This window comes from Leuresthes tenuis, unplaced genomic scaffold (assembly GCF_036924035.1).
Source record: "Leuresthes tenuis unplaced genomic scaffold, fLeuTen1.0.hap1 SCAF_16, whole genome shotgun sequence".
In the NCBI taxonomy this organism is placed as follows: Eukaryota; Metazoa; Chordata; class Actinopteri; order Atheriniformes; family Atherinopsidae; genus Leuresthes; species Leuresthes tenuis.
Window position 1 is genome coordinate 21,631,295 of NW_027325370.1, and position 16,485 is coordinate 21,647,779.

Consider the following 16,485-nt stretch of genomic DNA (forward strand, 5'->3'; position numbering starts at 1 on the left):
CCGAGACCAAGACAAGACCAAGACTACAGTGTATCAAGACCAAGACTTTGAGGGGTCGAGACCCAGACAAGACCAGGACTGAGGCAGGGTGAGACCAAGTCAAGACCAAGACCAGACCAGTGTCCACACTGCATGACACACTTATGATAAAATGTGGAACATGCAAACCATAGGCACCCCTCAAATAGACCTGTAAGCAATCTAACTTCATGAGATGGAGCATTGATGTTACTCTTTCTCCACTCTGGAGACTGCTGACTCTAGCTCTCTCATCCAGGAGAGGAAGCGCAGCGTGTATGTTTACGTCAGAGTTGACGTAACATAACTATACACATTAGCTACATAGCTTTATGTCACCTGTCTTGTCATTTTTAATCACAAGAAAAAACGTAACGTGGGAATAAGACACATGCCCTGACTCACACAAAGCTAACACTGCATTAGCAAACAATGTATATCCATTGTAACCTTAAGTTAGCTAATGCAGTGAGGTAATGTGCTAATATGCTAATATGCTTGCGCGCCTGTGATTTCTTTTGGTTGTTGTGCACAAAAACTCTTTGTGGGTTCAGGTAAATTTTATTACAAACAGTTTGATATCTTCACACGGCCTCTTCTCCTGTCACTGGCATGCACTTTCATATGAGAGTGACAGTGACAACAATTTCAAATGATAAGTGAGTCAAGTTATTGGTTGTACTCGAAGTTTTAAGCAAAATCATAACACATCATTTATCACATGATATTAACAAGTAAATCCAAAAATGCATAGGCAGTTTATTGATATCCCCACAGTTGTGGTCTTGACCGGGTTTTGAAATAAAATACCGAGTCCGCTTTGTCCGAAACCGATACAAGACCGCGTAAAAATGCAGTAGATTCCGAGACAAGACCGATACTTCAAAAGTGGTCTTGAGATCGGTACAACACTACTCATCATATTACTTTGTCAAAACTATACCAGACGGCACTTTTCCCAAGGTCTATCAAAGTAGAGCAAAAGATTATTTGGGTAGTTTTAATCAAATTTAAGGCTCCCCAGAGGGTAGGACCGATTGTTTGGCTGCACTTTGTCTATTTTGTCTTGAGGATGAATGATAAAAAAAAAACTAAAAAAAAAAAATTATTTCAATGGTCAAGGACACAGTCTACATTTACATTCTTCACAAAGAAACACCATGATACAGATGATGCAACATTGAGTGTGCTGTGAAATATATTCTAAAGAAAACAATGAACATTGTGTGTGTGTGGGGCCTATAATTATATGATGGTACCAGCTATACAGTGTAAAAACAAGTCGGTGGATGTTACACCATTGAAGCGTGAACACAGCCTTAAGGAATCAAGCCTTCCCCAACAAACACATACATCTTGTGCCCAATTCATACATTACATTGGGAATGACCCTATAAAAGAAAGAAAAAAAAAAGTCCTGAGGCTTCCTACTTAGTCACATCGATTAATGTTTTTCAGTTGATATCAATTCTGCATGTATTTGGAGGTATAGAAATATAGAAAAGCCCATTTTTTTTTATGACAGGCTGCATTCACAAGTGGGACCCATTTATTTTCTAGGATTATTGCTAAGAGGCTGGTTAGGTTGTCTCTGCGAGGAGTCTGGAGGTGATAACGCAGATATTTTACATTCTGTCATGCAGCCCCTCCACAACGTTTCTGGGGGATTGCATGCATTAAACATTCTGTGTTTAATTCTATCGGTGAAGTGTTTGCGCTTCTATTGATGTATCTATCAATTATAATAACCCTTATTTAGTTGTCTGCCTCCAAACTACAAGGCTGTAAAAAAAAAACATGATGGTGTGTGATAACATGTAATGAATTCTTCACTTTCATTGGATTCTACACTAATGGAAGCATACATTTATATCATAGGCTGTCACATTTCTGCTAACATATCAAAAATTGTGAAATTACATTCAAATTCTGCCCCTCGTTTTGTTTTTGCAAGTTACTGGATGGAAATGTTGATTTTACGTAAAGCAACCTGTTAGTTATTTGTAATGTGTAAATCTGTGAAGCGCTAACATAACCTGGCTAATTTTGATCCCACTCAACATCGCAACTGCTTGCTAATATGGCGCCAACCCAACATGTCTTTGTCATATACTTCATTAATAAATTTGACATTGCTCAATTATGAAATTTCACAGGGAATCAATCGAGATTATCACAAACTCAAGTATTTCCTCTGATAAGCTATTTTCACTTCTTATTTTCCTTGCTTTGTCTACACACAACCTTCCTGACCAGCACTATACTTGACTGATATCAGCTGTTATCAGTTTTGTTCCCGCTGGCCACTGAGGATACCCCATGGATGAAGTGGCTGAATGTTTGTCATTCCTGAACTATCACACACAATAGAGCTTATCTGCCACCTTTACACAACAGCAGAAAAGGCAATTAAGGGAATATGCTCTGCACCAGAAACCTCAGATAAATTTCATCTTGGCTGCCACAACACTGAATTTCTACAGCTAGAAATGTAATGGTGGTATCATCCTTTTGATAAGCTGGGCTGCAAGCCTCTCTGTCTCTGACATTTCTCCCTCATATCTTTTTACAGTTGCTCTATTTCCGTCTTGAACACATTTATGAAAAAATTGGACCATGCACATTACATGTCTCTGCAAATCAGATAACCCTCTAACATGGCGTATGGAGCCTGTCATCCATTGCCGGCGCTTGAAGGCATGATTATACAGTCGGGTAAAGTCGTAGTGGATGTGGAGCAAAAACTGCGCTAGCCCTTTGACAAACATGGTTATTTTTTCGGATGAACCTCTACAGCTATTTCTGTTAGTTTAGCTGCATTTCTTTTAAAGGCATGTTTGAACATGTTTGGAAATATATGAAAAACAAAGCACTTTCTTGTACTACTATTATATGATTATACAGCCTGTAGCTGATAGCTTAGTTGAAGAGAAGTGAGTCAGGTTTGTCTAAATTTAACAAAATCCACATGCAAGCACCGCACCAGCGCTCTTGCCTTTTAGAAGAGGAGATTTATGTTTTTTTATTTTATTGCTCAGTATTATGCTCAGCTAACATAACCTTCATCAAATTGCACTTAAAAAAAGAAAGACATCTTAAAAGTCAATTAAATTATACGGTGAAATTTACGAAGCATCATTTAGCATGGTTAGCTTACGCAGGCATGAAGACTGAAAAGGGATTAGGTTTAGGCACCTTATTGAGTTTAGGTGGTTGGAAAGGATCACAATTTAATCTAAAATTCAGCCGAATGTGATGTCATCAGAATGTTATGAACTGGAAGTGAGGCCGGCCTCCATTGGTTCAGATATGTTCAGATGACAGGTGTCCTTTCTTTTTTTTACAGAAATGCAAAATACCCTCATACGATTTATTGGTCAAATAAAGGTTCAATCTGATATAGTTTCTCAAAATCAAATCCATGCTTAAAGACTAATTTGCATAGCCCAACAGAGACACACCCGGCACAGGAATGTATGATATATACGACTGAAAGTCAGTCGCAATTGATCCATATTGTCTAGACATTTTCCTCCTCCTGTCAGAGTGGATAAGACCCTGCAGCGCAGAAGTGGACCTGCCTGCCGAGGACCAGGATCAGGAGCCAGAGGGATGATTGAGGGACAATCGCTACTGTCTTGAAACCCACTCTGGGACTTGGGGAAAATGGTTGCTGTGTGGCACGTCTCACTACCACATAAGTACATCATCTATCAGGCATGGCAGTGCAGATGCAGAATAACAAACACACACACACACACACACGCACACACACATGCATACACAGCAGGCTCATACATTCTCACAATCAGCCTCTCAGACTTGTCTCCCACCACAGCAGCAGTAAAGGAAAATGAGGGGGTAGGGCCTTTGAAACGCTTTGCTGCCTGGTTACTGATGAGCTATCGCAGACTGGCATATTGGTAACATCCCCTCATATCCAGCTTTGTCGCAGCTGCTCTGACTGTTCTGCAACTCATGTGTCTGGATGCAAAATGCTATTGTATGTCAAAGGCTCAGCTGGGGTGAGGAGTAGAGGGACTAGTGTCCTCTATAGGCATCTCCCTCACTATGATTCACTCTAGCAGATGTGCCCACAATCATCTTTTCCCAAATATTACGCATATTTGTCACTTTAATGTGTGTCTGGATAATCCATGTACTGTTTAGCTCAGTAAAACCTAACCAATGACAAAGTCCCCCTAACAAAAAAAGTCCTCAGGATGTGTCTTGTCTTATTTGAGTAAAAAATATCACGTCTTGCATGGGTAGTTTTGTGGCAGGAGATGTGAATTACTTAAACTTCAGAAGTGCTTTGTTTTGGATTTCAAGCTTAGCGTACCCCAACCTGGCTGTAGCTTTATCTGTTTCCCCAGACAGGTATGAGAGTGCTATAAATCTTTTAATATTTCTATCAGCGCAAAACAAGAAAATATCATCTCAAAAATGTCAAACCATTCCTTCACACAGGCTATTTATTTTCTCAAATGCAGACTTGTCAAAGTCCATTCATTTCACAGTGTATTTCTTTCATCTCTCATCTAAACAAAAGGCCAGACTGGCATCCCCGGACCTGGCACAGAAATGATATAAATTCAAGATGAATGTTTCTGATTGTACAGGACCTATTGAAGTGGAGTTTCATTCAATCAGTCCGTCCTCCTTTTTCTGATTTTTAAGTTCAAGGTTGTCCTGATGTGACGGCTTCAGACAACTCACAGCCTGTTTGTCTGTAAATTTTTGGCTACTCAATGAAGGAAACAGACTTCACCAGACAGCACCCACCATAGCCATTCCATATCCCTGAGCCTTGAGGACTTACTCAAATTATCAACTATATTATGCTAAATTAGCATCAGCATGCAATGCGTAATGTGCCAGAAGTCAAATCAACCAGTCGATGAATTTAAGTGTAATATGTGTCACTGGGTCAGTTGTGCCAGTGCAGTCCAATTATCAGTTCATGGGTGTATCCGTGACAGCTGTATTAGCAGCTAAAGGCATCCATGCATGATTATGAAAGTGTGTAGTGGTGTATGAAAGTGTGTCCATGTGTGCTGTGTATACTAAGCGGCTGAGCTCATCTGCTCTGTGTGTTGTCTCGATCCCGAGTGCAACAAGGTGAGCCTGGTTCATACATACAGCGCAGTGTAGCACTGTTGGAATGATAAGACCTTTTGTACCACTCCCAGAGGTAAATATACTCCCCTGCTATGACTCTCCTACTCCTCCCCCCACTCTCCTCCCGTGTACCCCTTTTCTAGAAACCCTCATTTACCGGTTCTGCTCACCTTTCCCATATCCTAACCTCTCCCCTTCCCTCTTCATGCATATGTGCCCCGTGTGGCACCCCCTCAGGGCATGTCAACAGTGAAGCCTCTCCTAGAAGTTTAATTAGACAATCGACCATGGCATCACGGAGCACGGGGGGAAGGGTTTCGAGACAGGGGCAGATGAGGTTCCTTGAAATGGGGGCTGACTTTAGTTGGGAGTTGGGGGATATGGTGGAGATGGTGTGCATACATATGGAGAACACTGGTTAAACCCAATCATATCTGTGTCATCCAATCATATGAGTCCAGCCAATAGCCTGTTTCTGGGGCTTCAAAGCTGGTTAATATTCACTGCTCAGTGGAGCCATTTCCATTTTGCATATTTCAAAGGGTTTTCGCTGCAAGGTTTGGCCCCAAATTATATGATTTTTGGACCCTTGGATATTGATTTCATGCTTACACAAAGCCTGCTTTTATCAATAGTCAGCTGATACTGGTTGGAGCTACGTAACAGTCAATATTACACAATGTTGGTCAAAAGCAGCTCAGCCTCCGGACTTAAGGGACTCATGTACTGGTCATGGTTCACAAAGATGTGAAAAGATTTATACGAATCAGGGTGAGTTGTTTACAGAAATAATACCCCATTTAATTTTATTCATGGGCTTTCTAAACAAAACATTTCAAGCAGGAAGGATATTCCATTCTCTGCCACTCTATTGTCACATATATAAGAGTTTAGTCACCTCACTTCATGTCCGCTCATCTTCCTTAATCGAGTCAAACTTCCCTGGCTTTTTCTAATATGTAGAAATGCCAGAAATAAAAGAAAAGTATATATTATCTTTAAGTCTGCACTCTCGTGCTAGATCTGCATTTCACAGTAGGGACAGCTATGGCAAGTTAGGCTGCTAATGGCAGAAGTAGCATTGTCATGGCAACGGTTAGCATGAAAGTATGGGGACGGTGTGTGTGAGCGGTGATGTATGTCAACATTTTTTGTAAATAACACAGATGTTAGCGCTTCATGACTCATAATTAGCTCGCCGTGATGCTTATTATCGATAATAAATGTTACTTTTGTACCAACTAATACGTATTCTTTTTTCAAGAAAACATTTCTTTGATCAACTTTTCAGAAGTCATCACAGTCAACAATACTGCTGTGAATTTCCACAAATTTCTTCATCTTCATCTTTCAGCTTCCATTTACAATGATAACCTAATATTACAAGATTGATCTGAAATCCACGTAGAATCACTGAAACCTGTATTTACACTCATGCTTGCGTCCTCCACTGAATGAACAAAAGAGAATTAAGACAATAGAGGAAACTAAGTTCCCACAGCTGCTCATTTGAATTGTGTTGGCTAACTCAGATTCTCACTTATTTAGTCTTTTTTCGCTCTCATTATCTTGTTTCTTTAATCACGTGTCCTGTGACTGTATTCTAATACGCTTCTTCTTGATATATTTCATATTAACATATCACGTACGTACATTTTTTTTTCTCCATAAGACTGAATAAAAATATTTGGACAAAAAAATGGAACACCTGCTCTCAATTCTTGATAAGGTGGAGAAGTGACATGTGGTATTGCACCACATCCATTCCAGTCACAGAAATACCAGTGGACGTCATCACCCATTAGTTTGGGAACTGCTGTTCTGAAGTCATGAGTTCAGCATTTGGCCATTGCCATCTTGGGCTTTTTGGAGTCACAAGTGACCACATTTGGACAAGAGGTCAAAGTTAGATTGCCTGCCTGATTGGGCAAAAGTTGTATCTTTTAAACGCAATTTCATTTTAACTAGAGATTTATTTTTCTTCAAAGACCAACAGACTGTTCAGGAAGTAGAAATAAAGCTGATGACATAACAATGACTTATGGAAAGAAATAATTTACTTTTTTGACATTGCAACCAGAGATGTTTTGAACCGAGCACCAAACTTGTGTCAGTAGTGCACTTTACATCTCATCCCAGAATGAAAAATACTTCAAAGATAACAGTTATCAATTACATATTGCAACCTGCTGTTAATCTTCTTAGGTAAGTATTCTGAGTGTTTTATTGATGGATGCTGGTGTGCAGCGGTGGATTGTGAAGGTGTTTTTGGTTGCATTCGTCCTTTCCTAATATGCTGCACTGAATCTGTGTGAGACACTTTTTGGAAAATCCTGCATTTTTCCTACATAATTGCCATTTTTTCCATGGGTTAAAAGATTTTTAAGAGTGTCCCTGTATGAGAAAGCTAAAGTCAATGATAAAATGGGTTTGATTTGGACCAATCATATCGTGTTAATCCACATGGAACGTGCCTTCTGTAATGCTGCAGAAAACCTGCATAGAAGTAGCCGCATGAGATACACAAGCTTGGCAAGAGGTGCAGTTTCCGGAATGTTTTATTGATCAATTCTTTTTTTTCTTCTGAATTAAAGTGACAACATACACATAAAACCTTCCCCAGTTGAAGGTCAGGGGTTTTCACTAATCTTGGCTGACAAGACCAAGGTTGTATTCAATCTTGCTGCTTTGTTGATTATCACATTTGGACAATTGGATAAAAAACTGGGCCATTGCTAATGCCATTATCAGCACATACTTTATGCAGTGCATCTATAGAGCTATAGGTTATCTATCAACTGCTCTTTGTACATATCCAGGCTCTTGACAGGGAGGCAAAATAGCTAAATGAATGTGAGGAGTTCCATGGGTGTGTAACTATTACTCACAGGGGAATGGTCTTTAATCACTGATGTACTGTATATATCTATAAAACATTAGTCACATATGCTTAAATTTGTGAGACAGTGGGACTGTATATAATGCCCTTGCACAAGTTATGTTCTGTTGCATCTTTCACAGCAGCCTTTATAATGAATAATGAATTAATAAAGGGTAAAATCCATTTAGCTGTCGCAGTTTCAATTTCTTTTTTTCGTGCATGCTGGCTCACTGGCACAGTTGAATAGAGCAGAGCCATTGTTCATTCTTTCCATGTAAAACTATGGCAAAATGCCAGCTGTGAGAAGAGGCTGCTGGATCTGATTGGCTGTCTTTATGTTCCCTACCTGCTTACCAAACAACCTAAGACTGCTGTATCACAGCTGGTTCCGTCTGCTTGAAGTGACACAGACGCACATTTCTGTGTTGTTGCTAAGTCGTCTCTTGGCTTGCCCCGAAACATGATAGCATGAAATACTTTCCATTGGTCCTGGAGACAAAAGGACAATAGATTTTCCCATGAAACGTAGAACAAAACATCATTAAACGTTTCAAACAATAAGCTCTTTTCATGATAAGATGTTCTGCTGTGCTATTTACGCTGGCTCACCGGGACACAGATGTAATGGGAATTTTGTTATAATGTAGTACTGCTGATGTCTGCAGTGAAAAAGACCTAAAGGAGTAACCCCTTACCTCAAAGCACAAACCTAATACCTGCTACTTTGATCCTCAACTTTTTATCCACTTTGTCCTTTTGCTTCATTATGTAAAAACTTGTCCATTGAAAAGGTAAAAGGTCAGCATATAAAAAGGAAACTATGACTCTTACTGTTACTAGTCTGTTGTTTTTCCTTCCAGTATCTTATCATTTCTGTGCATGCATTTTGAAATAGTTTTTGTACCATCAGTTTTGATCTTTTTCTACTGAAACGATCACCTTCACAAAGGCTCCATAAATCTCTTTTGATCTCCTGGTGGAAGAAAAGGCAAGTCAAGAATACGAATTAGCATTGAGCCAGTCGACACTCAAGCCCAGCACCCTCTAAAATGTCTTTTATCTATATGCAGGAGCTTATGCACACACACACTACATACACAGCAGAGGATGGTTTAGATTACAAGAAAACATGTGCCACTAAACAAACAACACTTCCTAAATTTTAACCCACAACAAGTATTTAGAATGGCTATGAGCAGATGGGCCTTTATCACAGTAGATGCAGGTTTCCATTACGATTTATTACTTTATCAAGCAATAGCAATCCAGGGCATATCACAGCACACCAGTTCAATCAATATGAAAATAACTCAAGTGAGATATTTACGTTTCCTTTTGTGTTGCGACATCTTTAAAAATCAAGCATAAGTTTGGGTACCTTATTGCTGTTTTTTAGGTTACTCATATAATTTCTTAACTGAATTGTCCCCCTTTGTAAGATTCCTATCATAGATAGAAAGTCAGTATCGCGCTAACTTGTAGCAGAGGCGCCCTCTTGTGCCCAAAATAACACCGTCTCAGTTCTTTTTCAACAGGCATTTAGGCGTTTATGTGTTAAACAATTGGGGGTCCTGACAAAATATACCTCTATACTGGACAATGTAGTTTTCCAAAGCATCGAACTCAACTCTTCATACGACATTCACTCCTACATCTCCCACAAACCCTTGCGAACATCTGCTTGTATCATGTTGAGCGTTATGGCGTCTTCTTGAAGCGTACATAAATCGCAACTGTTTTGTTGACAAGTGAAAAAGGTAAGATTTAGAAATAGTCCTGAAACCACCCGATTGGGTTAATTTTACTGCTAACAGCTAACTTGAGGATGGCGTCTGTGTGCAGCCGTTGAGCAGGTTTTGGACGATAAATATCCTCTTTGCTAATGTGTTAGCTAGTAAGCGTAGCTTGCTCCCAACGTCCACTGCATTCATTCTGCGCAGGTTGAGTTACTTAATTTAGTCTTATAAGTCAAATTAATTTCTTAACGGTTGGTTAACCTGGCCGTGAACCAGACGAGTCTATAAGTCAGATTTAGAGACAGCTCTTTACGCAGTCGAAGGAGTAAGCGCGCCCGAAACCGTGAAGATTTTAACTATTTTGATGTTACGCGTGTATTGTTTTTGGTTGATTGTTTACGTCACAACTCCGGACAGTTTATGTTGAAATGTTGGTATTTCTCTGACCTTGACAGCCCAATTACGAAAAAGAAGCCTATATGTTACTTTTTGGGATACTGAGTCTGAGCAATCTAGTAAAAATGATGGACCACATAGAAACTATTATCAGACAGTATGCCTGACGTCATGTGTTTCGACTGTTACGATAAATGTAATGTAATCCATTTCCAGTGCCATAACTGTGGGCTGTCCATTACTTCCTGTCAAGACTAACGGAGCAAAATGCCAGTTTTGAAAGCTGCATGATAGAAGTTTGACGACATGACAGAGCTCCATTCACTCCCATGCTTTTTGTGTCTGCAGATGGCAGCTGACTCCACGGACAAGAAGGATGCAGAATCCTCAGGAGCCAAAGACAGAGAGAGGAAACGCAGCCGCTCACGAGACAGAGGTCGCAAACGGCATCGGTCTCGCGAACGAAACCGCTCCAAGGATAGAGACCAGGACCGTGACAGAGACAAAGACAGAGAGCGGAGCCGCAAAGACCGAGACAGACACGATAAAGATCGCAATAAGAAATCCAGGTATGCCGAGGCTGAAATGCACTGGCTGTTCACACATTTCATAGAATCAGACAGTTGTGGATAAGCAAAAGTCTTAGAAATTATACTCAAATCCTAAGAAAATACCGTCGAACTTAATTTGTGAGCCACACTCTTATTTGACGTATAGAAGATGTTCTTGTTTGGGTGTTGCGTCTTAAACCTCGGCCTGTCACTCTCTTTATAGAAGCCCCTCTCCAAAGTTGAGGGATGGCAAATTAAAGAAAGAGAAGAACATAAAAGCAGAGGAGGAAGAAGAAGAAAAAAAGAAGAAAGAGAAGGTATGGCTCTGGTTGGGCTGAGGTGTGGTTAAATTGTCTCGTTCCTTTACCACGGCTCTTATTTAAGATGTCTGACCTGTGTTGTGTTTCAGGTCCAGCCGCTGTCTTTGGAGGAGCTTCTGGCCAAGAAAAAGGCAGAGGAGGAGGCGGAGGCAAAGGTGAGAACATCCCAAGGAATTAAGTTCTTCTCCTTTACAAACCCAAGCGGCTTCTTTTCCTCACCTCCTACATGTTTTCATTTCTTCTTTTTTTTTTTGTAGCCCAAGTTCCTGTCAAAAGCAGAGCGAGAGGCTGAGGCTATAAAACGCAGAGAGCAGCAGACAGAGGAGAGGAGGAAGATGCTGGAGGAGGAGAGGAAGAAAAGGAGGATGTTTCAGGACATAGGGAGAAAAATGATGGGTGCGTCTAAGCTCTTATCTCAGGGGGGGTCATCTGTGCTTTGTTATTCCTGTTGATAACAGGCGACATTGTGTTTTTACAGAGGATCCCCAAGAAAGGGAGAGGCGAGAGCGAAGAGAGCGCATGGAGCGGGAGAACAATGGAAATGAAGAAGATGACGGGCGACAGAAGCTCAGAGAGGAGAAGGATAAAAGCAAAGAACTCCACGCAATCAAGGTCGGTTTTTAAGAGGGCGTTTAGGCTGCAGCTGTGTGGATCAGAGGTGTCGGCAGTCTCACAGTTAAAGAGTAATTACGGTTTATTTCAGCCTGGTGTATTTCCAGTTGATATGGCTAATTCAGTGGGAAGAAACGTAGAAATCTTTCACAGAAAGAATGGTTGAATATGTCAGGCATCTTTAACTAGCTTAGCAATCCGTACAACGACATAAAGGACGATACACAACACACACGCTGCTATTTAATGATGACTTCATTCCAGGAGCGGTATCTTGGTGGGCTCAAAAAACGCCGGAGAACTCGCCACCTGAACGACAGAAAGTTCGTGTTTGAGTGGGACGCTTCCGAAGACACTTCGGTCGACTACAATCCAATGTGAGTGGAATGCGAGCATGCTGTCGCTTGATCCGATCTTTGCGTTTTCCGTATGTTAAACTAAAAAAATGTCCAACGTAATCTTTCTCCTAGTTACAAAGAGAAGCATCAGGTGCAGCTGTATGGACGCGGCTTCATCGCTGGCATCGACTTAAAGCAGCAGAAAAGAGAGCAGTCACGTTTCTATGGCGACCTGATGGAGAAAAGACGCACACTGGAGGAGAAGGAGCAGGAAGAGTGAGTAAATCTGTGAAAAAGAAGCATGTGCTCATACGTAGTCTGAATCTTAGAGACGACTTGTTATGGAAAGAGATTGTCTGAACGTGGAAAATCAGTGTGACAGTTTTTATTTTTAGTGGAAAGTGATCATCCAGTGTACTCAGGCTGACTGCCAGCTGCTATCCAATCCAATCCCCCCCTCAGGACAAGACTGAAGAAGATGCGCAAGAAGGAAGCTAAGCAGCGCTGGGACGACAGACACTGGTCTCAGAAGAAGCTGGACGAGATGACGGACAGAGACTGGCGAATCTTCAGAGAAGATTACAGCATCACCACCAAGGGAGGAAAGATCCCGAACCCCATCAGAAACTGGAAGGAGTACGCGCTGCCCGCACACATCCTGGAGGTCATCGACAAATGCGGCTATAAGGTCAGACCGCCGGCCTGTAACTGATGTCGGATTGTGAAATTTGAGTAAAAGAATAACTTTAATTTTCTCCTCTCTCTCTCTCTCCAGGATCCAACACCCATTCAGAGGCAGGCCATTCCTATTGGCTTACAGAACCGTGACATCATCGGTGTGGCTGAGACGGGTAGCGGTAAAACGGCCGCTTTCCTGATTCCGCTGCTGGTTTGGATCACAACTCTGCCCAAAATTGACAGGTAACGCAGCTACGGCTTTAGTAATCTCCAGGAAGTCTCACTCGGTGTTCAAACCGTCTCACTTACTTTTTTCGTTCTTCCGCCCATCATTCACGCTTCTCTCTGCACGGCAGAATCGAAGACTCGGACCAGGGTCCTTATGCTGTGATCTTGGCTCCGACTCGTGAGCTGGCGCAGCAGATCGAAGAGGAAACGATAAAGTTCGGTAAACCACTTGGCATCCGAACGGTGGCTGTGATCGGAGGAATCTCCAGAGAGGACCAAGGCTTCCGACTCAGGATGGGCTGCGAGGTAAAACCCCTGAACTTAAGAACCCGTTTTCTGTTGTAAAAACTTGAAACTTCGGTAGAGCATGTGTAGTGAAAGCTTAGTGCAATTTGATACTATCTGAGTGTTGTGGCTTTTGTTGTGAAAATAGGAAAGATCATACAATATTAGAGCTTTTATAAATGTATCTGGATATAAGTTTGATCCAATTAAGAAATCCTTATTTTGGTGCAAAACCTATAAGTTCATGCTAAAGCTAACTCTTACCACTGTAAATACACAGACTTATTTTTTCATCCACGGTGTAATAAAACCGCTTTGTGTTTGCTTTCCTCCTCGATCAGATCGTCATCGCCACGCCTGGACGTCTGATCGACGTGCTGGAGAACAGGTACCTGGTTCTGGGCCGCTGCACCTATGTGGTCCTGGATGAAGCAGATCGTATGATCGACATGGGCTTCGAACCTGACGTCCAGAAGATTCTGGAGTACATCCCAGTGACCAATCAGAAACCGGACACCGAAGAGGCCGAGGACCCCGAGAAGATGACGATGAACTTTGAATCTGGGAAACATAAATACAGACAAGTATGTGCATCCTGGTGTACCAGGCTGTTCTGTTCATGACGCCTGGGCGTCCCTTGTTAACGCTTCTCTCAAACCGTGTTTCACTGAACCTCGCAGACGGTCATGTTCACCGCTACGATGCCCCCGGCCGTCGAGAGGCTGGCCAGGAGCTACCTGCGACGTCCTGCTGTGGTGTACATCGGCTCTGCGGGAAAACCTCACGAGAGAGTCGAGCAGAAGGTCCTGCTGATGTCCGAGGGAGAGAAAAGGTGAGACCGGGCCCACGCGCCATCGGCAAAAACATATAGTTCGCTTCGGTGTACTTGAGTGTTTGTGTTTTTCTTTGCCACGCAGGAAGAAGCTGTTGGAGGTTCTGTCGCATGGCTTCGAGCCTCCCATCATCATCTTTGTCAACCAAAAGAAGGGCTGCGACGTGCTGGCAAAATCACTGGAGAAAATGGGGGTAAGTCGCTGCAGAGCAAATGTTTTCACCCAGTGAAAAGACATTAAGTCGTTAACCACTCAGAGGTCAAAAAGCTGCCACATCTTGCTGTGAAGATGTGCGTCATATGTATGTTGCTGCAGGTTTACACTAATATTTATTAAGATGAGGTTTTCCCAGATCCTTCCTCTTGAGGTTTCACATTAAATTCGGTCAACCGCATTTAGTTTATTCTTGTAGTCGACTTTCTTAAACCGCAGAGAGTTAGATTGTGGCAGCCGAGTTCACCCTGGACCGTCTCTCCTCCTCCTCCTCAGTACAATGCCTGCACGCTGCACGGTGGCAAAGGCCAGGAGCAGCGAGAGTTTGCGCTCTCCAACCTCAAGGCCGGAGCCAAAGACATCCTGGTGGCCACAGACGTTGCTGGTCGAGGTATTGATATCCAGGACGTCTCCATGGTCCTCAACTACGACATGGCGAAGAACATTGAAGGTAGGAGCCCTTGTTCTTTTTGCAGCGTTTTTCTTTCTTTTCTCACAAAGTTGTCAGTACCTAAAATGAACTCCTCTTCCTCCTCCAGATTACATCCATCGTATCGGTCGTACCGGCCGTGCCGGTAAGAGCGGCGTGGCCATGACTTTCCTCACTAAAGAGGACTCGGCTGTGTTTTACGACTTGAAACAGGCCATCCTCGAGAGCCCGGTCTCCACCTGTCCCCCGGAGCTCACCAACCACCCGGACGCTCAGCACAAACCCGGAACCATCCTGACCAAGAAGAGGCGCGAGGAGACCATCTTCGCCTGATTTGTTTTTATTTTTTGTTAAAGCTTTTTTTTTTTTCTTTTTAGAATTTATCCACTGAACGAAACACAATGGAGATTCCCGACTGTTTTTATCTTTATTTTGCATCATGCATTTCTCTGTTCTACGTTCAGGATCCAGTCGCCGGGTTGTTCTGAGCAGAATCCCGTTGATCGGCACCGTATTAACATCAAACGCGACAAACGGCTGCCAGATGCGATTAAGAAGAGTAGTTCTGTTCTTAAGAATTTTCTGCCACCTAAACCTGCAAGAGAACCAGTTTTAATGTTGGTTCCTTTTGCTCCAGATACATCCGTTAACCCAAACGTCACCAGCTCTTCAAACATCTGTATGATGTGACTGCAGCAAAACCGACTGATGTACGTCTCTGAAATGTCGAAGCAACTTCTGAAAATGATGGAATTAAAAAAAAAAAAAAAAGAGGAGGAAATGTGTGTTGTTGCAGGAGTTTTGTTCATTTGTTCTGCGTTAAGATCAAAGCACCTGGCTGTTTATTGAGAGAGGCGGTACAGAATGTGACAGGAAAGCTTTAAGAAAACCTCTAATCAAATACAATCATTGCAACTCCAAAGAGCACCGACAAGGTATCAGAGAAACCGGTTTATCTGGCCATCTTGTAGGGTTAAAAATGGAGCAACTCTTCAAATGAAGTCCCATTTTTTAAATGTTAGAAGTTGTGGTTTCTGACCTTTTTTTTTTTTTTGCTTCTGTCTGAGTTTAAAAAAGCAACGTGTTGACTGGACTAACTGAGCCACCAAATGACTCGTGGTTTTCTTTCAAAACTTCTGTTAGATGTGGCAAAAAGTTAAGAAGTTTCAGAAAAATCCCACAATGATCCAATACATTTAAGTCCAAGAGAGAAAAGTTTACGTTTATATTGTGTTGTAGAACTTTTGTATTTTTTCCTTTCTCCTAATCTGAAAATAGTTAAAAAGTATCGTGGCATTTTTCTGGATTTTTACTAAGAGAATGGAAAGGATTGGAGTGCCTCCTCCACTGTTTTTGCAGCATTCGTGATGTTCCCGTGTTTTCTGTACTTGGTGTTAATGAGCCTGTTAGCTGGTGAACATCTCTTTACCTTCTCATATTGACTAATCAGCCTTTTTCACAGCAAGACTGTTAAGCACTTAAGAGCAGGAGAGGCTCAGATGTGAGGTTAAACCCACTCAGATGAGGTTCAACAGCTATGGGGAGATGTAATCAGGTTTGTTGGGGGGTGTTTTGTCTCAATAAAGTTTTCACCAAACGTGCATTTGACCTCTTTACAACAAAGAGTATCTCGCTCTGGAGAAAAAGCTGAAATCCCCTTAAAAGGCAACATTGCTCCTTTCCAGTCGTTTTATTTTTTTAAGTCATTGGACTGGACTCCATTAGAGAAGCGTCACGTGCTTTACAGATTAAAACTATCTTTATCCTACGGAAGCCTGGGAAGGAGGCGGCGCCCATTCGAAACCCATTACATCGTGAAAGAAAGACTCAACCCATCGAGTTCAA

The 16,485-nt window shown here is 42.0% G+C and overlaps 1 protein-coding gene across 1 annotated transcript; it reads left to right on the forward strand.

Annotated features, from left to right (window-relative positions):
- Positions 1-9,668: 9,668 nt before the first annotated feature.
- ddx23 (DEAD (Asp-Glu-Ala-Asp) box polypeptide 23) lies at positions 9,669-15,892 on the forward strand. The gene is made up of 16 exons (XM_072367942.1): positions 9,669-9,777; positions 10,501-10,721; positions 10,927-11,020; positions 11,113-11,178; positions 11,281-11,419; positions 11,502-11,635; positions 11,900-12,012; positions 12,106-12,249; positions 12,436-12,661; positions 12,749-12,894; positions 13,008-13,185; positions 13,506-13,748; positions 13,845-13,996; positions 14,082-14,190; positions 14,487-14,661; positions 14,750-15,892. The coding sequence occupies exons 2-16, from the start codon at positions 10,501-10,503 to the stop codon at positions 14,971-14,973; spliced, it is 2,364 nt and encodes a 787-aa protein (XP_072224043.1). The 5' UTR covers positions 9,669-9,777; the 3' UTR covers positions 14,974-15,892.
- Positions 15,893-16,485: the final 593 nt, after the last annotated feature.

Coding starts and splice junctions, on each gene's coding strand:
- ddx23 (XM_072367942.1), top strand. CDS start 10,501: ATGGCAGCTGACTCCACGGACAAGAAGGATGCAGAATCCTCAGGAGCC. Junction 11,179..11,280: donor AGGAGGAGGCGGAGGCAAAG/GTGAGAACATCC, acceptor TTTTTTTTGTAG/CCCAAGTTCCTGTCAAAAGC. Junction 12,895..13,007: donor ACTCTGCCCAAAATTGACAG/GTAACGCAGCTA, acceptor TCTGCACGGCAG/AATCGAAGACTCGGACCAGG.